At 46.2% G+C, this 18,788-nt stretch overlaps 1 protein-coding gene and 1 non-coding gene across 2 annotated transcripts in view; both read left to right on the forward strand.

Moving 5' to 3' along the window:
• LOC126474222 (dorsal-ventral patterning protein Sog) overlaps positions 1-18,442 on the forward strand; it is a 511,624-nt gene extending 493,182 nt beyond the window's left edge. Inside the window, exons 14-15 of the mRNA XM_050101686.1 lie at positions 7,461-7,766; positions 16,640-18,442. Of these exons, the coding sequence (XP_049957643.1) occupies positions 7,461-7,766; positions 16,640-16,810 (477 nt within the window). The 3' untranslated portion in view covers positions 16,811-18,442. The remainder of the gene's footprint in view (positions 1-7,460; positions 7,767-16,639) is intronic.
• Positions 4,061-4,135, forward strand: Trnal-caa (transfer RNA leucine (anticodon CAA)). The gene has a single exon. It is a non-coding gene; the product is annotated as a tRNA-Leu (tRNA).
• Positions 18,443-18,788: the final 346 nt, after the last annotated feature.

The raw sequence follows: 18,788 nt of genomic DNA on the forward strand, positions 1-18,788 counted from the left end.
AATACTCTCAGAGCACCCACCACATGCCCAGCACATCTGTTTCTGCTGCTTCCCATATAACCCTCCTATTACCCTGCAGCACCAGTCTGTCAGACGTGTAAATCCATAAAGTAGGCCAGCTGTAATAACTTCTCGGTTTCACGCCACAATCTACATTGAGAGGTACATGAAAGACCGGTCACAAATGTCGTAACACAGTTTTCATTATAGCTGAACATTCCCAGAACTAAAATTGAATAGTTTGTGTCGTAATTCCTTAAGTTCCAGAACCAAATGTTTGTTTTATTTTCTGTTCATGACTACTGTGGTGTGCGTACTGTAAGACCTTCGGTACACACACCATCAGATTATTTGACTTGTCGCTCAAACGAAATAGGCGAGTGTCAGCAATACGTCTCGTGGTCTTATCGTGGCGTGTTTATCTTCTGCCGTTAGGTCAGACGATAGAAATGCCACTTGCATGCTTAGAGTAGCAGATTGACGGTGACCAACTTTAAACAGAACTTGATTAATTTTCACACACATTTATTAAAATAATGACAAGCATAAACATTACGTAACTTGATTCTGGATGCTATTTACAATTGACAATCTGAAGTTCCTTTGGTCTTGGTACGTTAATCTTATTCTCACGTATCTCTGATACTTGACAAAAGTGTCTATACATTTCTCTTCATGGCTATTTACAGGAATATGATGATCTTACTAGGCGCAGACTTAAACTTGACTGTAGACTGGTACAGACTAATGCAGACTGGTACAGACAAGTGCAGACTGACTAATCGGAGGTCTGTACACGTGTTATAATACCTCGCGCGTTCAGGTATCGCTGCGCGAGTGTGATCCGCGAGGAGAAAAGGTTCTACGTTAGCAGCAATCTCATTGGCTGCGTTACATATTAATACGCGGATCGGCGGAAGCAGAATTTGGTCCGTCTCTAAGGCAGCGCGGAGACGGGCGAGCGCTGCGCTTGCGCTGTTGTGCTTAGCGGGGCGCGCGCTAGTGGGAAAGTTGTGTACGCGCTGACTACGCGGAACTATGTACACTGTGGTGTCACCGCCAGACACCACACTTTCTAGGTGGTAGCCTTTAAATCGGCCGCGGTCCGTTAGTATACGTCGGACCCGTGTGTCGCCACTATCAGTGATTGCAGACTGAGCGCCGCCACACGGCAGGTCTAGAGAGACTTCCTAGCACTCGCCCCAGTTGTACAGCCGACTTTGCTAGCGATGGTTCACTGACAAATTACGCTCTCATTTGCCGAGACGATAGTTAGCATAGCCTTCAGCTACGTCATTTGCTACGACCTAGCAAGGCGCTATTACCAGTCACTATTGATGCTGTAAAACATGTACCGTCAAAGAGCGATGTTCACCAATTATGAATTAAAGTTAAGTATTCCAGCAGCTACGTACTTTATTTGCTAGTCTCAATTACTTTACCTGTTCCAGACCTCACGCCAGCCTGCGTGAGCTTAAACGCGTGCCTTTCGGCTTCCTCATAGTGGCTTGGCTGTCTTGCCAGGCCACAACATACACAACTACTACACATCTGATTGTCTTATTCTATGTTACGTGCCATATTTTATACATTACCTATACACAGGGTGTTTCAAAGTTTTTGCGACATGCGTGTATGTGTAGTGGATTACGTCTTGGGGAACAACTTTCACCGGGGACAAAATATTCGGTAATGTTTCCCAGCGACCTTAGGCGTCGTTTCAGCCTGGTTATGCCTCTGACAAGGAGACCATTGGACCTTTTAATCACGTATTTTGATGAGGCTGAGGAATGTTGTAGAGGGACCTGTCCTGGAGACCTGGTTAGTTTTTTTCATGCGACTGTCTCCAGTTTCCGAAAAACTTGATATTGAAGTTTTATGCGTATCTTCTATACCTGTAATGTTAGTCATATTTGGACCACGTGGAAGTAGCTCAGCGGGTAATGTTCACGGCTACCGAGATAGCAGTCTAGGTTCAGATCCTCTCTGTGTACTTCCTGTTCTCGTTTAATTTTTTTTTTCAAATACATCGTACAGAATATCATTAAATTGTAACTGTCATGCAAAATTATTCAAAAATAGTCGTTTTCGCCGTAGTAATTTCATTAATAAATGAATCATTGCAGCAAACTTTTTTCAGATGTGTATTACGTTTGTTATAGAACAGACTACAGAATCGTCTTACTCGTTATCGCTTGCATCGCCTGCTGTGCTAGAACAGAATTCTGGATGGTATTTGTTGTAGAAGCACTCGAAGTACATATTTGTAGAACATCACTTTCACTTAATGAAAGCTAATGCCTTTTTCAGAGGTGATACTGGAAAACGGAGTTCGTTTACTCTTTAATTAACTTCGAAACAAACCATTCATATTTGATTATTCCTGTGAAAGCAGGTGCACTAAATTGATGCAGACTTAAAGAACTAATTTTTTATGGAATTTTCCCTGGAAGCGATTTCTCTATTAGTATTTAGCAAGCTGGGAACATTTTGAATTCATTTCGTGAAAATTTTAACCTGCCTGTAAAAACAAACGCCACATTGGTAGAAAAGTAGAGTACATTTGGATGAGATAGTTCTTACGATGCAGATGATGCTTTTCTTTCATCTACAAAGATTTGATTGGATAGCTTCTGATCTGTCTGTCCTCCCGGGGTATCAAGCGAACGTTGACCAAACGCTGAGAATTTAAATTGCGAATCAGAAACTGAATTCACATTTGAACTGAGTTTGCTGTAATGATTGCTTTGTTAATGAAATTACTATGGCGAAAATCATAATTTTGCATGACATGTACTATTTAATGATACTCTCTACGATGAAACTGAAAAAATAGAAAACACGGGTAGTATTTGAACCTGCAGAGACAGCGCGATGGCTGTGAACCTCACCCACCGCACTACTTCCGCGTGATCGAAGCATTACTAATGTTGCAGGTATACAACGTACGCACAAAACATCGATTTTCTCTGAAACTAGGAACCATCGCATTAAAGGCCACTAGACAGTAACTCAGGACAACTTCGTCTACAACATACCGAACTCGTCAAAATCCACGATGAATAGATCTGATTGTCCCGTTGTGAGAGGCAGCAGGACCTTGGCCCTGCGGCCTTCGAATGCAATGCGTGTTGCCTATCATCCAGGCATCTGCTCCACGTGAAAGACGGTACGCCGATCAAAACTGATGTGTCTCATCCTCTTCCATTTTTTTTTCTCAGCTTCGACACTCATTGTTATGATTTTCTTGCTGAAAATCACTCTGTCAGTTAACTGTTGTAGGTTGTATGCAGCCACCTGTTAGCAGATCCTCCTGGTTGCGGGATATCTCGTCGTCCCGGGGTTAAGAAGCATCGAAGGACACACATGATTGGAATGACATGGGGTTTTCTTACAACAAAAAAAAAAACAAAAAAACCAAAAAAAATAACCATATTGCTAGACGCGTGAAAGATCTCTTGCGCGCGTCGTTTGATGATGATCGTGTGCTCAGCCGCCACTTTCGTCATGCTTGGCCTCCCAGGTCCCCAGACCTTAGTCCGTGCGATTATTGGCTTTGGGGTTACCTGAAGTCGCAAATAAACACACACACACACACACACACACACACACACACACACACACACACACACACACACCTAGGGGCGGAATGTCATCAGAACTGTCATCAATGAGTCTAGCAACTTCAAAAACTATGGATTCGATTCTAATATCAGCCATTCTCGAATATTTTTGCATGTGACAGCTCCTCGTCTTCACCTCTTGGGGTTTTGAGTAGGGGTATATTACCCACATGTTATCCTTATTCAAATATATAACCCTGCTTTCACCTCATCCACCTCCCCTGCCCCCTAAGTAAAGTATTGGTAGATGGTTCTTACACACACACACACACACACACACACACACACACACACACACACACACAGTGCTTCTTTCCAGATAGTAAATGATATGTGGACCTAGTTCTGCAAGGTTCGCAGGAGAGCTTCTGTAAAGTTAGGAAGGTAGGAGACGAGGTACTGGGAGAAGTGAAGCTGTGAGGACGGGGCGTGAGTCGTGCTTGGGTAGCTCAGTTGGTAGAGCACTTGCCCGCAAAAGGCAAAGGTCCCGAGTTCGAGTCTCGGTCCGGCACACAGTTTTAATCTGCCAGGAAGTTTCATATGTGGACCAAGTTTGTGTGAATCTGTCCACTCATTTAGGAACTGATGTGAAACGTACATACAATTTTATAACATGCAAGCACTTTATGCATGGTTTCCCCTAATATGTATTTCACATATATGCTGCACATATCTAGGTGTATCTCTTCATCTGCCCTCACTGCCCGTCACCTCCACACCTCATTATTTGTCCATCTCCTCCTTCCACCTCTCAACCCATTTCCTCTTGCTACTACTTTTTCCATCCATCTCCTCCAACTATTCTCTCTCTGTTCATCTCCTCCTCCTGTTCTCTCTCTATCGACCTACTTTGCTGGACAGCGTAAATGTCATGGGCAAGAAACAGTTTCCCAGCCCCTCACATGTAGGCTGCAAAGCACAACAGGCATGCTGTGTTGGAGTAGTATCAGCATGCATTATCAGCTTGCTTTGCATGGCAACTTACATGTCAAAGGGCAAAAGAGATTTCCCACCCATGGCATATAGGCCCTGCTGCACGAGATGCATGTTGTGGGAGTAGTGCCAGCCCGTTTTATATCAAGATCTTTCGCGGGTGCTACACATTTGGATGGGCTTTGTTTATATAAATGATGTGCCTTCTAGTATTACAGGTGACTCAAAAATATTTCTGTTTGCTGATGACACCATCTTGGTAGTGAAGGATCTTCTGTGTAATATTGAAACATTATCAAATAATGTAGTTCATGAAATAAGTTCGTGGCTTGTGGAAAATAATTTGATGCTAAATCACAGTAAGACTCAGTTTTTACAATTTCTAACTCACAGTTCAACAAGAACTGATATTTTGATCAGACAGAATGGGCATATTATAAGCGAGACGGAACAGTTCAAGTTCCTAGGCGTTCGGATAGATGCTGCTTTTGTACCATTAGAACAGTATCTGAAATAAGTGACAGCTCAACTCGAAAAGTAGTCAACTTCGCATATTTTTATACGCTTATTTCATATGGTATTATTTTTTGGGGTAATTCTTCTGATTCAAAAAGGGTATTTTTGGCTCAATAACGGGATGTTCGAGCTATATGTGGTGTAAGTTCGAGAACCTCTTGTCGACCCCTATTCAATAGTCTGGGAATTCTGACATTGCCCTCACAGTATTTTCTTTAATGTCGTTTGTTGTTGGCAATATTAGCCTATTCCCAAGACTTAGCAGCTTTCATTCAGTTAATACTAGGCAGAAATCAAATCTGCATGTGGAATGCACTTCCTTGACTCTTGTGCAGAAAGGAGTGCACTACTCTGCTGCATCCATTTTCAATAAGTTACCACAAGAACTCAAAAATCTTAGCAGCAGCCCAAACGCTTTTAAGTCTAAACTGAAGAGTTTCCTCATGGCTCACTCCTTTTATTCTGTCGAGGAGCTCCTGGAAGAGCTGAAAAATGAAGCAAATTCCAGTGTTACATTGTTGATTTTCTTTATTTAAACTTACGAATTGTCGCCTAAATAAGTTTCTTGTATTTCATTTTACCTGTTTCTACTATCGTGCTATAATTTCATGTATTGACTCGTTCCATGACCATGGAGACTTCTCCTTAATTTGGTCCCACGGAACGATAAATAGATAAATAAATAAATAAATAAATAAATAAATAATAATAGAGGAGAAGGTGGAGATAAAAGGGAGGCAGGAGGTCATTGATATGGAGAGAGAAGGCATGAGGGGACGCGTAGGGAGAGAGGGGGCTACCCGGCAAAGTAGGTCGATAAGGTCGTTACTACTACCACCACACAATACACACGTTGTGAAGGGTAGCCTGTACAGCAAGGGGCCTAAAAACCTGCATGTCTATATCCCTGTAAATATTTGAGCTAGGGCGTTATAAAACCTGCTGTGTTTGTACTCATGGGGCAAAGAGTTTGTGTGTCAAATTCGGCTCACCTCAGTCCAGGGGTCTGGTAATTTTACAGGTGCATACATATACTGAGCTATACAGGGTGAAAGGTATTTAAATCGACCAACTCTGGGAGGTTGTAGGGGACATCAAAACAAATATTTTTCCCTAATGTCATTTTTTCCTATGAGGAGTATTTAAACCGGTAGAGGAAAATTTCTCTGGCGACAAATTAATTAAACCAACAAAAAAGTCCAGAGGGGACATATCTGGGGATGGAGCAGGCCATGGTACAGGACCACCTCTGCCAATCCACGTTTCTGGCAACCGTCGGTTCAGTAATCGACGCACACGACGACTGAAATGTGCCGGCGCCCCGTCATCTTGGAACCACATGTTGGAACCACATGCGTTGTCTTGTAGGGACCGGGACGTTTTCCAGCAATTCTGGCAATGCTCTGGCGAGAAAATTGTAATAGTGTCTGCCATTTAATGGGCTAGGTAGCAGATACGGCCCAGTTAAACAGTCCCCAACAACACCGATCCACACATTAACGAAAAACCGCACTTGATGAGCGCTAGTAACTGTGGCATGTGGGTTATCCTCACTCCAAACATGCGAATTGTGCATGTTGAAGACTCCATCACGCCCGAACGTTGCTTCATCGGTAAACAACACAGAGGATGGAAATGTAGGATGAATTTAACACTGTTCAAAGTACCACTGCGAAAACTGTGCTCTGGGTGGATAATCAACTGGTTCCAGGTTGTGGACACGCTGTAAGTGAAATGGACGTAACAATTGCTCTCGAAGGGCTGTTCTTACATTCGTCTGATTCGTCCTCATGTTACGTGCAATTGCACGAGTGCTGATTGAAGGATACCACTCCACATGCTGCTTCCTCAAATTGCAGCGTTCTTACCGTGCGACGGAGTCCCTATCGAGGTAATCTGCTCAATGATCCGGTCTCACGCAGACGTTGGTACACAGTAGCAAAGGTCGTATGATGCGGGATACGGCGATTAGGATATTGTTGTTGATAAACCCGCTGTGCAGGTCGTCCGTTGTGGTGCGCTACGTAATACGCACCAACCATATCAGTGTACACACTCCAGGTGTATCGATCCATTACTAAACAGAGACAATGCACTACTACACTGGTGGACAGCAGTTGCCTACAACTGAAGAGTGTAATATGCCCTCTAACAACTGAAGAGCGTAATACGGCATCCACCGGTTTAAATACTCTTCATAGGAAAAAATGACATTAGAGAAAAATATTTGTTTTGATGTCCCCTACAACCTCCCAGAGTTTGTCGGTTTAAATATGTTTCACCCTGTATATGTAATCAAATTTTTGTTGCCTCTAGAAGGTGCTAGATGGACAGCTGTGCCCGTGTTAGCCGCTCAGGCCCTCAGGGCTGTACTGTGCTGTGTTGCAGGCGGTGACGCTGCAGGTGCGCTTCTGGAGGCGGCGCTGCCCTGCGCTGGACTGCGGCGGCCGGCGGCCAGTCAGGCCGGACCCCCGCGCCTGCTGCCGCGTCTGCCCGCCGGCGGACACTGCTGACGACGAGCCGGGCGGCGCGGGGGCGGTGGCGGGGGCGGAGCGCGAGCCGGAGCCCGACCCGCAGGCCGTGCTGGCCGCCGGCGGCTGCCGCGCCCCGCACCAGGTGTTCGAGGACGGCCGCAGCTGGCACCCGCGCATCCAGCCGTTCGGCGTCGAGAAGTGCGTCACGTGCCGTTGCAAGGTGAGCCGCGTGTGTCTCCTGGTGCGCTCATTCCAGCAGCATACTCTGCTCACGACCACACAGATTCCACTTACACTTTTAACGCCATCAGTTTGTATATCTGAAGCAGCGTAATTTTGTCCTCAACCAGGACTCGAACCCAGATCTCTTGGCTACAGTGAGCAACCATCTTAAACATTAGGCTATCTCAGCAAGCCCTCAGATCTGAGTCATGGTTTCATTGGCACTTCATAACATAACAAACGCAAATTCTGCCACAGGATATATGGGACCTAGATCATAGACGGTACCTACCTTACAGCGGACTTAGGCCGACCTCACTGTACGAATACACAAGAGTCTGTTTATCCATCTATCAATCTGTCTATCGCTTGCGCCTTTGTCCCGCATTTGCGCGGGGTTGGCGTGGTTAAATCGGATGTGGCATGTTAATTTGAAGTGGTGGCCGGATGCCCTTCCTGCCATACCCCCCCCCCCCCCCCCCCGGGACAGAATCAGAGTACCCCATCTGTCTGCGTCTAGTGTACATCATGAAAAAGTGCGGATGTGTTTCAAATGTCTGTGAGTCGTGTAACTGAGGCGGGACGTGGGGACCAGCCCGGTATTCACCTAGAGGGATGTGGAAAACCGCCTAAAAACCGCATTCAGGCTGGCCGGCACACCGGCCCTCGTCGTTAATCCGGCGTGCGGATTCGATCCGGGGCCTGCGCGCCTAACCGAGTCCAGGAAGCAGCGCGTTAGCGCTCTCGGCTAACCTGGCGGGTAAGACAGAGTTATCTTCGACAAAATTAAGTTACGTCATTACATTGTAAAACACAATTAAATGATCAATTGTTTGAATCTCCGTCATTGTCTCCCACTGCGACGGATAATTTTGAAATTTCGCTCAAAGGTGCCCACAGCCTTCCTCCGTAACGGTGCAGAAGCGTGGCGCCTTGCGACGCAACCTCGGACTTCAGACAGCGAGGTTCCGGCACATCCGAAATAAAGGCCAGAGCTCAAAGCCTCATGTGATATGTAAGGTGGCGTCAAATTTGAGCACATTTCTGCCCATCACTACCATGGATATATCACACTATGGAAAAGTAATCACACACGCATCTTTGCCCACATTTCACCCCTTCTTCTGACGCATCTGTGATGGAGGTCAGAAGCACGTCGCCCAGTGTTGAAATCACGCCGTTTTCTATGAGTGGCTGATGAAAACATTTGTCATACCGCCGCTCTGAATCGATACGGAAATGCCTAAGGAGGTGGTGTCAGTGAAATTACCTCTTTACTTTGGCGTCGATTCCTACACATTTCTTGGTCAAAAACGACAGTTCGCAGTGCAATGAGTAACAGGAGGACGTTTCTGACAACCTTTGACATTGTGGATAACCCCACTCCCAAGACGATTCAACCGTTCTCTAAGGAATTCGTGTGCCTTTATCGCACCCCTTTGGGTAACATTGTAACCGCGATTTTTGATCTGGTGTACGGGCTGGAACCACTAGCGACCGCTCAAAACCATTCGATGAAATCTGAGTGCGATCTGAAGCATCAACATGTGCTTACGCTTTTTCAGCCCTCCCGTTTTGCACCCTTCTGTGGCGTGATCATGAAGACGTGCGACACTGAACGTGCACGAGTAAAATAGCCAACGGTCAAGATCATCCTCGGTGCCTGAAGTTAACATTTGTTGAGCACTTTAACAGTGTGCCTGTACAGACACAATCGGTTATGGAATACTAGGTGCTGCAAGTAGGCAACCTTCCGACACCTCTCTGAAGGCACATACCTGCTAGCGGGGGCTAGGGCAGTAGCATAGCCTACCTGTAGGGTCTATGATTCTCGTCACAGTTCGGCTCTGTACATCTTTAATGTGCTCTACAAAGGCGGGTGAGCAGCAAAGTAGCAACGAGGATGTTTCTGAAATGCGGAGGGGGGAGGGGGGGGGGGGGAGAGTTCACTATCTGAGCATTACTAGATTGATATCAGTTCAAGTCATTGCATCTTGAATGATATCAACTACATTATTTCCATTCATATCATGTCACTGAATATGTCTTATATATCTTCGTATGTCGCAGTTCTTCCTCTCTGCTATTCTTCCCACTGCCAAGCTGATCATTCGTGAATGCTCTATCAAATTTCTTTCTGTCTACTTCTTTTTCTGGCAATAGTCTACGATTTCAGGAAGCTCTTCATTTCATACATATCTAAGCACCTTCTGTTGCACCATATTTCAAATGTTTCATGTTTCTTTCTATCTGGCATCCCCACAGTCCACGTTTCATTCTCACACAATTTTACGCTTCAGGCATACAGTTTCGAAAATATCTTCCTCAGTTATGTGTCAAAATTGACACCTGTAAATTTGAATATCAAAACACAGTTTTCTTCGTCTGTTCGAGTATCCAACTGAAGTCCCTCTCTCTCATCTAAAAGTCGGACTTCCTTCCTATTGTGACCTCACGTTTTGACGTTAGGTACATTATTATTTTCCGTCTGCTATTTTCTGACACAAATCTCTGTAGTTGCCGTAGTGGCTGGGGAGAGCATTACTTACGAGAGGCAGATACACAGCAGATATAGGGAGCTGATTACAGAAATTAAGGATCAGTAACATTAAGATCGTGGAGATAACTTTATCTAGCGCTGTACTTACAACGGTGGCAGTTAACATGAGTGTTTCTTCTCTAAATGTAGAGCGCTTATCGCGGAGGGGAAAACAGAAGCCAGCAGTTTGGAGTGCTGGCGCCACAATTGCGCAGCTTCTGATTTGCTGCGTAGGCCTACAAGGACGCCCTGCGGAATCTTAGCGTTCGTAGAGAACCTGTCACACCACCTGGCCTCACATTTGCCATGTTTGCCACTGGCAACGTTTTCTGTGCCATTTGTAACATGAAACTCACAAATAAATCATTTAACATACGAAATGGTCTCCAATTTGAAAATGGCATTGACATTGCTACTTATGAGCTTGGCTCATTTTCGTTTTAATATAAATCCCGTCACGGACCAAAATGTTTATCATTCGGGTTATTAACTCTAGTCAACGATGACCACCTTCAGACCTAAAACTAAGCATATCGAGGTGCATTCGCGTACGAATACAGAAATACAGAATCTGATGATGATGATGATGATGATGATGATGATGATGATGATGATGATGTTTGGTTTGTGGGGCGCTCAACTACGCGGTTATCAGCGCCCGTACAAAGTCCCAACCATTGCTCAGTCCAATCTCGCCACTTTCATGAATGATGATGAAATTATGAGGACGACACACACCCAGTCATGTCGAGGCAGGTGAAAATGCCTGACCGCGCCGGGGATCGAGCCCGGAACCCCGTGCTCGGGAAGCGAGAAGGCGACCGCGAGACCACTAGCTGCGGACCAGAATGTACAAATATAACATTTGCGCACCTGAGCAGGTGAAGTATACTACTCGTGCTGTGTCGTTACATACACTGACAAGGGAACCTCCCCATTGCACCCCCCTCAGATTAGGTTACAATTTGGCACAGTGGATAGGCCTTGAAAAACTGAACACAGATCAATCGAGAAAACAGGAAGAAGTTGTGTAGAACTATGAAAAAAAATAAGCAAAATGTACAAACTGAGTAGTCCATGCGCAAGATAGGCAACATCAAGGAGAGGGTGAGTTAAGGAGCGTCGTGGTCCCGTGGTTAGCGTGAGCAGCTGCGCACCGAGAGGTCCTTGGTTCAAGTCTTCCCTGAAGTGAAAAGTTTACTTTCTTTATTTTTGCAAAGTTATGATCTGTCCATTCGTTCATTGACGTCTCTGTTCACTGTAATAAGTTTAGTGTCTGTGTTTTGCGACCGCACCGCAAAACCGTGCGAGTAGTAGACGAAAGGACGTGTCGCTCCAATGAGAACCGAAAACATTTCATCGCAAGGTCATAGGTCAACCGATTCCTCCACAGGAAAACACGTCTGATATATTCTATACGACACTGGTGACGGCATGTGCGTCACGTGACAGGAATACGTTGTCGACCCACCTAACTTGTACACTTGGCGAATGGGTAAAAAGATTCTTCTACCTTGCCCGATTTAGGTTCTTGTGGATGTGATAATCACTCCCAAAAAAAGTGATGAAAACATAAGAGTTTGTCACATAAACTGCAACAAATGAATGTAACATTTTCACAGTCGCACAGTTTTCCCTGTGCTCTGTCAAAACAAATGATTTTAACGTTTTCAAATTTTTCTGTGTGTAGACCGTCAAATCCTGCATATGTCCAAGCAAATCTGAACATGTCCTGGAAATTTGGAGAGCGAAGTTGATTATATAAGAAATTAAACTTTTCACTCGAGGGAAGATTCAAACCAAGGACCTTTCGTTCTGCAGCTGCTCACGCTAACCACTGGACCACAACGCTGCAGTGCTCACATTATCCTTGATGTTGCCTATTTTGCTCATGGACTTCTCAGTTTGTATATTTTGCTTATTTTTTTATAGTTCCACACAACTTGTTCCTGTTTTCTCGATTGATCTGTGTTCGGTTTTTCAAGGCCTATCCACTGTGCCAACTTATAAGTAAATCTGAGGGGGGTCCGATGGGGAGGTTCCCTTGTGAGGTGATAAAAGTCATGAAATATACGGATGGCGGTAGTATCGCTTACACAAGACGGAGCTGTCGTTCGTACTCGGGTGATTCATGTGGAAAGGTTTCCGACGTGATTATGCCCGAACGTCGGGAATTAACAGACTTTGAACACGGAATTCTACTTGGATCTAGACGCATAAGACATTCACTTTCGGAAATCGTTAGGGAATTAAACATCGTGGGATCTATAGTGTCAAGACTGTGCCAAGAATATCAGATTTCAGGCATTACGCAGTGGCCGATGGCCTTCACTTAACGACAGAGAGCAGCGGCGTCGGCGTAGGCGTAGAATTGTCAGTGCTGAAAGACAAGCGGCTCTGCGTAAAATAGGCGCAGAAATCGATGTGGGACGATCGACGAACGTATCTGTTAGGACAGTGCGGCGAAAGTTGGCGTTAATTGGCTTTGGCAGCAGACGATCGTCGCGAGTGCCTTTGCTAGCAGCACGACATCGCCTGCAGCGCCCCTCCTTGGCTCGTACCGATACGTAATCAGCATGGTTTCAGAAAACATCGTTCTCGTGCAACGCAGCTAGCTCTTTATTCGCACGAAGTAACGGCCTCTATCGACAGGGATCTCAGGTTGATACCGTATTTTTAGATTTTCGGAAAGCTTTTGACACCGTTCCTCACAAGCGACTTCTAATCAAGCTGCGGGCCTATGGGGTATCGTCTCAGTTGTGCGACTGGATTCGTGATTTCCTGTCAGGAAGGTCGCAGTTCGTAGTAATAGACGGCAAATCATCGAGTAAAACTGAAGTGATATCAGGTGTTCCCCAGGGAAGCGTCCTGGGACCTCTGCTGTTCCTGATTTATACACTCCTGGAAATGGAAAAAAGAACACATTGACACCGGTGTGTCAGACCCACCATACTTGCTCCGGACACTGCGAGAGGGCTGTACAAGCAATGATCACACGCACGGCACAGCGGACACACCAGGAACCGCGGTGTTGGCCGTCGAATGGCGCTAGCTGCGCAGCATTTGTGCACCGCCGCCGTCAGTGTCAGCCAGTTTGCCGTGGCATACGGAGCTCCATCACAGTCTTTAACACTGGTAGCATGCCGCGACAGCGTGGACGTGAACCGTATGTGCAGTTGACGGACTTTGAGCGAGGGCGTATAGTGGGCATGCGGGAGGCCGGGTGGACGTACCGCCGAATTGCTCAACACGTGGGGCGTGAGGTCTCCACAGTACATCGATGTCGCCAGTGGTCGGCGGAAGGTGCACGTGCCCGTCGACCTGGGACCGGACCGCAGCAACGCACGGATGCACGCCAAGACCGTAGAATCCTACGCAGTGCCGTAGGGGACCGCACCGCCACTTCCCAGCAAATTAGGGACACTGTTGGTCCTGGGGTATCGGCGAGGACCATTCGCAACCGTCTCCATGAAGCTGGGCTACGGCCCCGCACACCGTTAGGCCGTCTTCCGCTCACGCCCCAACATCGTGCAGCCCGCCTCCAGTGGTGTCGCGACAGGCGTGAACGGAGGGACGAATGGAGACGTGTCGTCTTCAGCGATGAGAGTCGCTTCTGCCTTGGTGCCAATGATGGTCGTATGCGTGTTTGGCGCCGTGCAGGTGAGCGCCACAATCAGGACTGCATACGACCGAGGCACACAGGGCCAACACCCGGCATCATGGTGTGGGGAGCGATCTCCTACACTGGCCGTACACCACTGGTGATCGTCGAGGGAACACTGAATAGTGCACGGTACATCCAAACCGTCATCGAACCCATCGTTCTACCATTCCTAGACCGGCAAGGGAACTTGCTGTTCCAACAGGACAATGCACGTCCGCATGTATCCCGTGCCACCCAACGTGCTCTGGAAGGTGTAAGTCAACTACCCTGGCCAGCAAGATCTCCGGATCTGTCCCCCATTGAGCATGTTTGGGACTGGATGAAGCTTCGTCTCACGCGGTCTGCACGTCCAGCACGAACGCTGGTCCAACTGAGGCGCCAGGTGGAAATGGCATGGCAAGCCGGTCCACAGGACTACATCCAGCATCTCTACGATCGTCTCCATGGGAGAATAGCAGCCTGCATTGCTGCGAAAGGTGGATATACACTGTACTAGTGCCGACATTGTGCATGCTCTGTTGCCTGTGTCTATGTGCCTGTGGTTCTGTCAGCGTGATCATGTGATGTATCTGACCCCAGGAATGTGTCAATAAAGTTTCCCCTTCCTGGGACAATGAATTCACGGTGTTCTTATTTCAATTTCCAGGAGTGTATAAATGACCTGGGTGACAATCTGAGCAGTTCTCTTAGGTTATTCGCAGATGATGCTGTAATTTACCGTCTAGTAAGGTCATCCGAAGACCAGTATCAGTTGCAAAGCGATTTCGAAAAGATTGCTGTATGGTGTGGCAGGTGGCCGTTGACGCTAAGTAACGAAAAGTGTGAGGTGATCCACGTGAGTTCCAAAAGAAATCCGTTGGAATTCGATTACACGATAAATAGTACAATTCTCAAGGCTGGCAATTCAACTAAGTACCTGCGTGTTAAAATTACGAACAACTTCAGTTGGAAAGACCACCTAGATAATATTATGGGGAAGGCGAGCCAAAGGTTGCGTTTCATTGGCAGGACACGTAGAAGATGCAACAAGTCCACTAAAGAGACAGCTTACACTACACTCGTTCGTCCTCTGTTAGAATATTGCTGCGCGGTGTGGGGTCCTTACCAGGTGGGATTGATGGAGGACATCGAAAGGGTGCAAAAAAGGGCAGCTCGTTTTGTATTATCACGTAATAGGGGAGAGGGTGTGGCAGATATGATACGCGAGTTGGGATGGAAGTCTTTAAAGCAAAGACGTTTTTCGTCGCGGCGAGATCTATTTACGAAATTTGTCACCAACTTTCTCTTCCGAATGCGAAAATATTTTGTTGAGCCCAACCTACATAGGTAGGAATGATCATCAAAATAAAATAAGAGAAATCAGAGCTCGAACAGAAAGGTTTAGGCGTTTGTTTTTCCCGCACGCTGTTCGGGAGTGGAATGGTAGAGAGATAGTGTGATTGTGGTTCGATGAACCCCCCTCTGCCAATCACTTAAATGTGAATTGCAGTGTAATCATGTAGATGTAGACAGAGAGAGATTGCGCAGTGGTGATTTCCCGAAGTCGCTTCAGGCACATGCCGAGCTGGTTCCTTTCAAAGGGCACGGCCGACTTCCTTCCCGTCTGTCCCTAATCCGATGGGAGCGATGACGTCGCTGTTTGGTCTCCTCCCCAAAAGCACTTAAATGTGAATTGCGGAGTAATCATGTGTAGATGTAGATGAGGTGGCGCAGTGGTTAGCAAATGGTTCAAATGGCTCTGAGCACTATGCGACTTAACTTCTGAGGTCATCAGTCGCCTAGAACTTAGAACTAATTAAACCTAACTAATCTAAGGACATCACACCCATCCATGCCCGTGGCAGGATTCGAACCTGCGACCGTAGCGGTCGCTCGGCTCCAGGCTGTAGCGCCCAGAAGCAGTGGTTAGCACACTGGACTCGCATTCGGGAGGACGACGATTCATTCCGTCTCCGGCCATCCTGATTTAGGTGTTCAGTGATTTCCCTAAATCGCTTCAGGCAAATGCCGGGATGGTTCCTTTGACAGGGCACGGACGATTTCCTTCCCCATCCTTCCCTCACCCGAGCTTGCGCTCCGTCTCTAATGCCCTCGTTGTCGACGGGACGTTAAACACTAATCTCCTCCTCCTCCTCCTCCTCCTCCTCGGCTCGTGACCATATCGATTGGACCCTAGATGACTGGAAAACCGTGACGCGGTCAGATGAGTACCGATTTCACTCGGTGGTAGCTGATGGTAGGGTTCGACTGTGGTGGAGACCCCACGAAGCCATGGACCACTGTGCAACCTGACTGTGGCTCCATAACCCAGTGAGCTGTGGAATGGATTCGGTCCCCTGGTCCAACTGAGCCGATCATTGACTGGAAATGGTCATGTTAGGCTACTTGGAGACCGTTTTCGACCATTCATGAACTTTTGTCATCTCAGTGAAAAGCATTAACGGCCTGACATCCCAAGTCACCACTACAAAAATTACAACGGCCCAGGCATAAGGGCTTGCAACACATGGATCCGCATAAAGGTAGATAGGCGGTCCTGGAGCACTGAAATTTCCAAAAAAAAATGAGATTATAAGACTGTACGCCTGCAGGCATGTGTGAAAACGGAATGTAGAGTTTGCAGACTCACCAGTGCTGCAGAAAAACAAACTCGTCTCATCTGTTTCAGGCTGGCCACATCCAGTGCCAGCGCAAGTTGTGCAAGGCGGCGACGTGCGCGCGCCTCCAGGAAGCGTCCGCCGCCCCCGGTGCCGCCCCCGCCACCCCCGAGGAGGAGGCGGAGGAGCGAGAGTGCTGCCGGACGCAGTGTGCGCGCAGGCACCGCCGCCCACACGGCTGAGGCGGCGCCGCCCACACCGCAACTCAGAGGCTTCCCACAGTATTGCTCATCTCTACCTGAAAACACACACCTACATACATTATACGCATAACTACGACTAACCAAAGTTCATATAAGGCTGTTTTTTTAAAAAGAAAAAAGGGAAATGTTATTTTTTAAAAAGCGAAGGCAAAGTATTTTTTATCTTCAATTAACACTTCGAAGACTTTTTAATATTTTCCTAGACAGCGAGCGAGTTTGTTTTATGTAGTCGTTACTCGCGAGTACAGCCGTCCGTAGCTGTGAGCTCGCAAGGACATTCTGCGAAGGGCGTGGTCCGAGTCCTGCGGCGTGGAAGGGCCGTCCGAGGGCTGGCGAAGGGCCGGCCGCCGTTACCACAACCAAAGAAGACTGAGCGACCAAGGGCCGAGCGTTATTTATTTGTTGGCCCCACGGGGCGTCGTTGTGTGTGTCATGTCAGACCAGTGGGCGCCGTCCCCACCCCACCCCGCACCTCTTTGGCCCTCGCGGCGCTTCTAGAGTCAGCTAGAGTAGTCCACTATTATTATTATTATTATTATTATTATTATACTATAGTATAGTTTAGTTGTAAGCTGGTTGTGAGAGTACGAGTAAGTGCCATAAGACTGTTTACTTGGTAGTGTTACATACTGTGTAACAAATGGACTCTCTTTGTTTTCTCCTCGACTGCACTCTTGCCCCACACTCCCTTCTGAAAAAATGGCAAGTTTTCCCAAAAGGTAACAAAAAATTTGTGGATAGGGAACATTTATTGTTTGTAGTATGTTCTCTCTTCCAGCGTTTATATAAACTGCCGAACCCTGGAGAAATGACGAGGTGTCTCAGAATGAGGGCTCCTATGGTCTCAGCGTATTGACCATGCTTCGAGTAAATACATTTCACATTGTACCTTCCAATATTTTTTAGCTTGCCCGACAAAAAGGAACTGATGAGTTGTATCAAAAGGAATATACAAATTATATCCCAGATTCGCCCATATTTTATGGAAAATGTAAATTAAGTACTTCCATTTTATCGTACCTTGTCCCTCATTTTTTAAAAATTAGTCGTATGAAGAGTAATCTTAAAATGAAGATACAAAGTGTCAACTACTATTTCTGCTTTTTTTTAAAAAAATTATTAATGTAATATTTCTGTGCATTGTTACCTCCCACCTTTGGATTCTATTCATTTTGAATGATCACAAAAAAAAAAAAAAAACTCTGTCAAAATGATAATTCACAGTGTCATAGAGATTTGTTCGTCTTTTGTGGAAACTGTGAATGGAAGATGCCGTTTTGGTGTACATTTCCCATCTCGAAACTCTTTAGTTTGTTCAACTATACCGTAATTCGAGTTGTCTCAGAACGAAGTTACTGAAGTGTTGACGAGCATAAGGAGGATTAAGCGGAATGCCGTCATTTAATGTTAACTTCTGCTTCTTTTTTCCCTCAAAGAAATGGGTATTGGCGCAAGTGTGAAGATGTAAAGTTGATTCATGTTCTCAAAACACAATAATTATACAGATATTACATATTACAGATGTTTTAAATTTGTCTGCCTGTAAATGAAATGTGTAAATATATTTTATGTGAGAGCTTAATGAAAATATATTGCTTACTTTTGAAAGAAGAGGCAGTTTTCATTACTTTATCATCTTGGTCCACACCTTGCACCCTCTTTCCCTTTATTCCACGTCTCTTACTTCGCCAAGATGCCCTCGAACCGGAGGACAACTGGTATCTCACTGGTGGAGCAAAGTTAGTAATTTCAGATGGCATACTACTTTATTAACTGTGACTTAGAGAAAGCTTTTGACAATGTTGACTGGAATACTCTCTTTCAAATTCTAAAGGTGGCAGGGGTAAAATACAGGGAGCGAAAGGCTATTTACAATTTATACAGAAACCAGATGGCAGTTATAAGAGTCGAGGGACATGAAAGGGAAGCAGTGGTTGGGAAGGGAGTAAGACAGGGT

This window comes from Schistocerca serialis, chromosome 4, assembly GCF_023864345.2.
Source record: "Schistocerca serialis cubense isolate TAMUIC-IGC-003099 chromosome 4, iqSchSeri2.2, whole genome shotgun sequence".
Lineage (NCBI taxonomy): Eukaryota > Metazoa > Arthropoda > Insecta > Orthoptera > Acrididae > Schistocerca > Schistocerca serialis.